Source organism: Terrapene carolina, unplaced genomic scaffold, assembly GCF_002925995.2.
Source record: "Terrapene carolina triunguis isolate 2854851 unplaced genomic scaffold, T_m_triunguis-2.0 Scaffold88, whole genome shotgun sequence".
NCBI lineage: Eukaryota > Metazoa > Chordata > Testudines > Emydidae > Terrapene > Terrapene triunguis.
In genome coordinates, this window is record NW_020664439.1 from 1,291,636 (window position 1) to 1,300,916 (window position 9,281).

At 48.0% G+C, this 9,281-nt stretch overlaps 1 protein-coding gene across 1 annotated transcript in view; it reads left to right on the forward strand.

The window, feature by feature from the left end:
- PPP2R3A (protein phosphatase 2 regulatory subunit B''alpha) overlaps positions 1–9,281 on the forward strand; it is a 169,733-nt gene that overhangs the window by 133,315 nt on the left and 27,137 nt on the right. Inside the window, exons 8-9 of the mRNA XM_026649887.2 lie at positions 4,622–4,778; positions 5,519–5,540. Of these exons, the coding sequence (XP_026505672.1) occupies positions 4,622–4,778; positions 5,519–5,540 (179 nt within the window). The remainder of the gene's footprint in view (positions 1–4,621; positions 4,779–5,518; positions 5,541–9,281) is intronic.

The window sequence follows — 9,281 nt, forward strand, 5'->3', positions numbered from 1 at the left end:
TCAGAATCACCTAAGAAAAAACCTAGGTTTCAAAAGAGAAGAGCTTAACCTCTGCCATGACAACATCACAGCCCTGCTTAGCAGGCAAGCATCCATTTTAATGCCTTGGTCATGGGTTGGGAACCACCCTATCCCTCAGATCTATGGCTGTGGTGTTCTAACCTCCCCCTGCCCAACCCTTCGGGAATCGTCTCTCCCATTTTCAAAGCTCTTGGGAACAGATGGTGTTGGAGTTCTTAACTTCGGGCTACTCCCATCAATTTAATCTCCATTCCTACTCCCTTTCCCTATCCCTTTTCAGGGACCCATCTCATAAATGTCTTCTGAGACAAGAAATTCAATCCCTTCTTCACATAGGAGCCATTTGAGCCAGCAGAGGAAAGGGGTTCTACTCCAAGTACTCTCTAGTTCCCAAAAAGAAGGGTGGGTGGAGACCAATCTTAGGTCTCAGAGTGTTGAAGAACTTCATCCAGGGACAGAAACTCAGGATGGTGACACTGGCAGCAATAAAACCATCTATAGATCTGGAGGACTGATTTGCAGCCCTCAACTTCCGGGATGTGTACTTTCTTATTGTGATACACCTGGCTCACAAGCAATTCCTGCAATTCATGATCGGTCAGCATCACTTTCAATATTGAGTGCTCCCCTTCGGACTTTCTGCCGCCCCCAGGGTTTTTATGAAGGTTCCAGGCAGTGGTGGCAGCACAGTCATAATGGTCATCTTCCCCCATCTCAGCAGGTGGCTCCTCAAGAGCCACTCTTACAGCCAAGTTTACTCTGCAGTCACAAAGACTATAGCCCATTTGATGTTCTGGGGCTTCAGACACCTTGACACCAATTTAATGAACAGCATATACAGGAGCCACCTTGGACACCACGATGTCCAGAGATTACCTACCTGTAGACAGATTTATCACACTGACAAGCCTCATTTCTCAGGCTCAAATGAACCCGGAGACAATGGCCAGGATTTGTTTACAAGGCTTGGGTTATGGCTGCCTGCACCTTTCTACACTACATGCCAGGTTATATCTTTGCTGCTACCAAGCTAGGTTGAAAACCATTTACACTCCCAACAAACACAGTCTGGGCAAGTTAGTGTCAGCTTCTTGAGAGGTTCTGAACTTACTCAATTGGTGGAAAGACCTTGACAAGGTGTGTACAGGAATCCCCTTCACTCTGCAACCATTGAAACAGACACATTCCAGTAGAATGGGGAGCTTATATTCAAAGTCAGACCATTTGAGGCAAATAGGCTGCTCAAGAATCGATTCTCCACATCAGCCTGCTGGAGCTCAGAGTGATCCAAATGAGTGCAAATGCTTCCTACCTATGATCAAAGGCCAATCCATCAGAGTCAGGATGTACAACAGGGCCAGCGTGTCCTACATATATAACCAGGGAGGAGTGAGGGCTCCCTCCCTTTGTGCAGAAGCACTGAAGCTGTGGAACTGGTGCCTATTCCATCAGATCTTCATTTCAGCCACATACTTACCAGGCCCCTAGAACACCTTAGCCAGCAACCTGAGCAGGCACTTCTGCCAGGATCATGAGTGGGAGCTCAGCGATTCTCAAGGGGATATTCCTTCACTGGAGGGCTCTGGAAATAGATGTCTTTGCTACTGCCACCAACAGAAAATGCCGGAAATTCTGCTTAAGAGTAGGTCTGGATTGTCATTCTCTGGGACATGCCTTCCTCATTTTTTGATGGAGAAGAAATCCATCCTCTATGCATATCCCCTGATGCTATTACTCCTCAGAGGCCTAAACAAAATCAATCAGGCCAAAGCCAGAGTCATTCTAATTGCACAGGCTTGGCCATGACAAATATGATTCTCGTATTTGGTTCGCCCCTCCTCTTGTCCTGCACTATGGTTACCACTAGTAGCAGACCTACTGATCCAGGACTCAGGGAAGGTTCTTCACCCCAACCTTGGAGCACTGCATCTCAAGGCTTGACTGCTAGCTGTCTCTCAGGTAGACATGGACTGTTTGAAAGAGGCGCAAGAGGTGTTACTACACGTGGAAAAGCATCCATGAGGAAAACATACCAACAGAAATGGAAGAGATTCCACCACTGGTGTACCCAACAGGGTCTGTCCCATATTGATTTTCCCCCGCTCACATTCTGGTTTACCTTTTAGTCCTGAAGAACTGTCTCTGAGTTCTGTTAAAGTCCATTTAGCAGCTATCACAGCATCCATATCTCTGTTTAGGGGGTTTCGGTATTTGCTCACCCCACCACATCTCAATTCATTAAATGTTTAATGAATCTCTTCCCACATATCAGGCAATCTGCCCCGGGATGGGACCTGAATCTCATCCTCAATTAGCTGATGAAGCCATCACCCTTTGAGCTACTGGCTAAATGTTTCCTGCTTCTCTTATCCATGCAGACTGCATTTTAGTTGCTGTCACCTCAGCTAGAGGGATTGGCAAGTTAGGGGTTCTAATGGCTGAACCCCCCCATACCATTTTTATAGGGAAAAAGTATCTCTCTGACCACATCTTTGCTTTTTGCCCAAGGTAACCTCAGACTTTCAAATCAATCAGGATATTCAATTTCCATTTTTTACTCTAAACCTCACCAGTCTTGAGAAGACGCCTCCCTTCTCACCTTGGTTGTCGGGAGAGTGTTGGTTTTCTTCTTGGAGAGGACTAAACCCCCTAGGGCCCTCCCCCAAATTGTTTGTCTCTTTAGCACACAAAGTTAAAGGGGCCCCATCCCAACCCAAAGACTCTCCAAGTGGCTTTCTGGTTGCATGCCCTCTTCCTGTGAGGCCACTAATATTCAGCCTCCTTCTTGTGTTATAGCCCAATCTACGAATGTAACTCTGTTGAAGAATGTTCCCAATGCAGAAATCTTCAAAGCTGCTGTGTGTGTTTCAGTTCACACCTTTTTGAAATATTGTACACTAATGCATACCGGTAGAGCAAACACTGCTTTTGGTACTGCTGTTCTTCGAACAGTCTGAGATCGGGGTCCGAAGCACCCACTTCCTGTAGCAGGAAGTCACCTGAAATGGCGCACCCATAGGCTCACTACTCAAAGAAGAAGGAGAGGTTACTTACCCTATACAGTACAGGAACTAGAGTTCCTCCATTAACCACCCTCCTTCTCCTCTGCCTTGGAGTCTTTGCCTTTGCGGCAGAGAAGGAACTGAAGGCGGTTTGTCTGACATGGCCTATGTACCCTCAGTTTTAGGCACCAGGTTAGCTAGGACACATGTGTGGACTAAACAGGCACTGCTTCCAAATGTCTGGTTGAAGACACATGGGGCACAGGCACACCTGAAGTGGAGCCCCACAGGGACAAACATCCTGAAGAACTCCAGTGACTGTACAAGGTAAGTAACTTTTCCTTCCATGCACATGGTGTCCATGGTGCTGGACAGCAGGGAAGGGGCAGGATGGAATTACACTTAGGTGATGCACAATCAAAAGTGTAACTGTTCAAAAGACTCCTCAGAAGTCTGTGAGGCATCGAATGACTGAGGGAGAGGGATGGCGGGAATGTACGGACTAGGAAGCCGTGGCAGGAGAGAGACTGCTCCCAGCTTTTAGAGTCCTTTGTCTAAGTAGTGTGCAACTCAGTTGGGTTCCTCTGAATAAAGGGAATAACTCTGGATTTCTGAAATGGCCTGTGTGCTGAGCTTGGGAGTAACTTGCACTGACTCTCAAGCTGAGGAGGCCTCCGAGGCCAACCTGTCCACTGTGTCAAGAAACTGTCTAGAAACACAAACCCCTGACTTCCCCCAGATTCTCAGACTCCATCTTAGAGAATCTAAAACTCTTAAGCTCCAAGAGGTATGGGGGTGACAAGAAGGAGGAAAAAAGCAATCCCTAGATCCCCTGGCCTTTTCATTTTCTTTAAGACCATACTTTATCAGACTGAAGTGGCCATCTCACATCTTGCTGGCACTGAAACCAGGGATGGGAAGCTAGGGAGATAAGTTGGTAAAGCCCTGGTGCGATCCCAACATGCAAATGTTGGGAGGTGCTGAGACCACAAAGCCTTGAGAGGAGAGGGAGAAAGGTGATTGACGAGAAGGGAAGGAAGAGAGACAGGAAAGGGATGGGGAACAAAAGTACTGTACCAGGATGACGTTGCTCCAGGGCTCATTGTTTTCTGGCAAGGGATGTGCCCCAGTTCCTACTGAGATTTGAGGACTCATGGTGGCGAATGTCACTGAGTGTCTCAGGCTGATAGAAGGCAGCATATGCAGACATTGGGGCCAATTACAGATGGCTGTTTGGTGCCCGCTCCGTCCCGCCCTGCTTGTGTTCATTATTCCTGAACACTCACATGAAAGTGGTGGTGTTTACAGGACTCTCTGGGGATGAGCATTTTTTATGCAGACATCCATACTCGCATGCCAGGAGATCCGTTTCTGAACAAGGGTGTCTGTCATTCACTGTTCCTCCTTGCTCATTCCCCTGGTAAATGATTAATGTATTTGCATATCAGCTGGCAAATGGAAAAGGGTTACATTTCAGAGGTGGATTAGTTCACAATGTGTAATTCGCCCTCTGTGCCAGCGCCCTGGTACCCAGGCAATTGCTGGCATCTCCCTATCTAGTGTAGAATTAACTTCCCATCCAACTCATGCCATTTCAGACTCTTGCCCTCTTGGAGGAAGAGGATGACATAAACCAAATCACAGACTACTTCTCCTATGAGCACTTCTATGTCATCTACTGTAAATTCTGGGAGCTGGACACTGACCATGACCTCTACATCAGCCAGAGGGATCTGGCTAGATACAATGATCAAGGTGAGTTGATCCCCCAGGCTGGGACATGTGCTAAGGAAGGTGGTAACAGAAACCTGTAAAAGTTGTGGGAAAAGGTAAGCCTTGCCTTGCTGGGAAGTTATATTTTAAATGGCAAATTTGGTGCCACAGCGATGTAACTGGGGCCGTGCTGGACTTCACTTGGTGCTAATTGACAGAGCCATTTTTAGGGCTGGGGGAAGGGGAGCTGCAATAGACAATAAGGGCTTCTACGTAGTGTGGTCTGTAATGATGCTAAATCCCCTGGCCTCTGGCCACAGGTGGACAGTGCAGTTCAGCAGAGGAGGTACAGCTTGGAAAACAGCAAGAGGGACAAGCAGCTGGCTCTATACTTTGCCGTGGAGCGGAAGGCAAGAGACTGAAGTGATAGTTGAGGGTGGGGAGTTGGAAATGGCCCTGAAGAAGCTTTGTACCTAGGAACAGGATCCCAAGAACACATGGAGGTCCCTGAGGTGAGGGCAACTCAACCATGTCCCAGCTGCAGGGGTGGGAGCGGTTGGTGTGGGAGCTGCTACATTTTCTTATGCAAGCTCAGGATCCCAGTCTCCTTGGTGGTCCTCCATAAACCCAACAACAGCATCAGCTGCAACCCACACATCTTCCATGTACCTAGCGGGAGCACTAAAGCACGGGGGCAGTGTTCTGGACAAAGCAACAGGTGCCCTGTCTTGCCTCTCCGCTTGTGGAAACAACACCAGCTTACAATTAGACCCAATGGAAAGGCACCAGTAAGAGAGCTCGTCAGCATTACTTAACTTCAGGCTGGACACAAGATTCAGGAGCCAAGCACTCAGTCTAGGGGTGGGAGGAGTATTCTCCCCCAGCGATGTGGAGCCAGGAATGGGCCTTAGTTCCCATGCCGAAGGCATCTCCCAATGGGAGGCTGTGTAGCCTGTGGCCCCAGCAGAAGGAGCCAGTTTAAATATCTATGTACATAACCCATCCCCTCCAAATCCTGCCCAACCCTTTCTTTACCTTGCCGCACATTCACATTTTAAATGCATTTAATCCTCAGCTTTTGCCCCTTCCAGTAGTGCACTAGCCTCCCACCTCCCTTATTCATTCACCCAGTGACCTCTAGCCTCACTCCTTGGATCCTCTCCCTGAGCTCTCTCCAGTGCTAGCCCAGGTGCCTGCCTGGGGTCCAGGCCTACTCTGGGAAGGTGCACTGATGCACATTCTCTCTTGGCTGGAAGAGGGGAAAGGCTGTTATGGGCCTTGGGGCTCCAGAAGGGAATCCCATCTGGTTTTGTGACAGAGGGACCTTGTCCGGCCTCCACTTCCCCTTCTCCACTACTACAGCTTCTCAGTGTATAAGGCTGTGAAGCCTGTGATTTAACCAGGACTGGTGGGAGCACTCCCTGCCTCCCCTGACTCATTAATTAAGAACATAAGAATGGCCATACTGGGTCTTGCCCAATATCCTGTCTTCTGACAGTGGCCAATGCCAGGTGCCCCAGAGGGAATGAACAGAACAGTAATCATCAAGTGTCTAGGGACACCATCCCTGCCCATCCTGGTTAATAGCCATTGATGGACTTATCCTCCATGAACTTATCTAGTTCTTTTTTGAACCCTGTTATAGTCTTGGCCTTCACAACATCCTCTGGCAAGGAGTTCCACAAGTTGACTGTGCGTTACGTGAAAAAATACTTTCTTTTGTTTGTTTTAAACCCGCTGCCTATTAATTTCATTTAGTGACCCCTAGTTCTTGTGTTATGAGAAGGAGTAAATAACACTTTCTTATTTACTTTCTCCACACCAGTCATTATTTTATAGACCTCTATCATATCTCCCATTAGTCATCTCTTTTCCAAGCTGAAAAGTCCCAGTCTTACCTAATCATTTTTGTTGCCCTTTTCAGAACCTTTTCCAATATATCTTTTTTGAGATGGGGCGACCACATCTACACGCAGTATCCAAGATGTGGGCATACCATGGATTTATATAGAGGCAATATGATATTTTCTGTTCATTACCTATCCCTTTCTTAATGATTCCCAACATTTTGTTTGCTTTTTTGACTGCAGCTGCATGTTGAGTGGATGTTTTCAGAGAATCCACAATGACTCCAAGATCTCTTTCTTGAGTGGTAACAGCTAATTTAGGCCACATCATTTTATATGTATCGTTGGGATTATGTTTTCCAATGTGCATTATTTTGCATTTATCAACATTGAATTTCATCTGCCATTTTGTTGCCCAGTCATCCAGTTTTGTGAGATCCTTTTGTAGGTCTTCACAGTCTGCTTGGGACTTAACTATCTTGAGTAGTTTTGTATCATCTGCAAATTTTGCCACCTCACTGTTTACCCCTTTTTCCAGATCATATATGAATATGTTGAATAGGACTGATCCCAGTACACCCTGGGGGACACCACTATTTACCTTTTTCCATTCTGAAAACTGACCATTTATTCCTACCCTTTGTTTCCTATCTTTTAACCAGTTACTGATCCATGAGAGGACCTTCCCTCTTAGCCCATGATAGCATAAGAGCCTTAGGTGAGGGACCTTGTCAAAGGTTTTCTGAAAATCTAATTACACTATATATATGTGTTTGGGGAGGCTGGGCGCAAGTGCTGGAAGCTTCCTAGATTTGTGGGGCAGGGGGCACCAGTGCCTGGACCATGGCCCCTGCCCCCTGCTCCACCCCAAGGCCCCACCCAGCTCAGCCTCCTCCCCGCGAGGCCCCATCCACACTCCACCCCTGCTTCCCCAGAGGCCCTGCTCAGCCTCTCCACCTACCGAGGCTTTGACCCCGCCCACTCTGCCTCTTTCTGTCCCCACTTTGCTTCTTCCCCTGAGGCCTCCCTGCCTGCCACTCCCATCTCTCCACCCCTCTCCCAAGCTCCCCTCACCTCTCACTCCTTTCTGCCTCCTCCTGCCATAAAGGTGAGTGACTCGGGGGGAGAGGGCAGATAGGAGCAAGCGGCGGGCAAGGAGGCCTCAAGGGAAGAGGTGGAGCGGGGGCGGGGGTGACGCGCCAAAGGCAGTGGGCCAGCGTGCCTCCAAAGGGAGGTACGCCACATCCAGCATTTCTTAGCCTCCCCAAAGCACTTATACCGGCTGCCCATAGGCTGTAGCCTGCACTCCTCTCTGCAACCGGCCTGCTTTTCGGGCCCTGCCACCTTATGGCACTAGCCAAGAGCAGCTGTTGAACTCAGGCTGCCTAAGCAGTGCTAGTCCTTCAGCAGTCTTCTGCATGGGGTGAAGCCACCCTGCGTGAATAAAGGATACTGCTGCCCCGAATGGACTGTGCTGGCATACTGTGAGAGCTGTAGGTGAGGGCCAGTTATTTAGGCAAGTACTTCACTATGTGCTAGAAAGTGTTCTGCAGTAACGGCTTGTCTACATTACCCGCTGGATTGACAGACAGCAATTGATCCAGCGGGGGTTGATTTATCGCGTCTAGTCTAGATGCAATAAATCGACCGCCGTGTGCTCTCCCGTCAACTCCGGTACTCCACCAGGGTGAGAGGCACAGACGGGAGAGCGGGAGTCGACGGGAGAGCGTCAGCCATAGAAGTAGATCTAAGTACGTTGACTTCAGCTACGTTATTCACGTAGCTGATGTTGCATAACTTAGATCGATTCCACCCCCTCCAATGTAGACCAGGCCTGCGTGTTGTAAAAAATAATCACAGTAACCTGGTAAATCCTGACAGCCACTACTGTTAAATTGTGGGAGGACGGTGGGGAGAGATAGACAATCCCTGGCAGGGCTGTGCGTGCAGCTCGGTGACCTTTTTTTCAGCAAATAATGAATTTGCTGAAAGAAAAAATGTAGTTTCGGGTGACCCAACCCTTTTTGCAAATTTATGTCGAGTTCACTGAATTGGTTCATTGAACTGACAAAAATAGACGTGTTTTTAGAAATGGCTCAACTGCATAGTGTGTTTTGACCCAGCTCAGACTTTTTGATTAACTGAAAATTTCCACCCAAAATGAAATATTTTTCCAATTATTCAGCATTGCCAGCAAACCAAAAACAGCAGTATTCACCCAGCTCTTGTTATGGGGGTGCAAGGTTTCAATGTTTCACCATAGAGGTAAAGACGCTGAGTTTCTTTTGTTGAGCTAAACATGCTGAGCTAGCCTTCATGCCCTCATGCCACAAGTGCTCACCCCACTCTGGTACAAGTCCCAGTAGCGCTAATAGCACTAATAGGGCATGTGTCCAAGGGCTTATAGCTGGATAATCTGGAGCTGCCACATTCTAGGGGACAGTAGTTTTGTTGCCAGGCTAGGCACAGGAAGTGACAGAGAGTGAGAGAGACTTGGATGGTTAGTTGCTACTGTTTGCAAGGCTATTAAAGTTTGGACTGTACTAAAATGGCCATGCAGGCTGTGTTCGTTGCCCGTCCTTTTAGCTGTGGGATAATGACTTCATACAGATTGACCACACAAACAGGGCTCTGATAGCCCATGAGGCTAACAGTGCCTATGTATTGATGCTTCATTTTCTTCATTTCCAGCTTTATC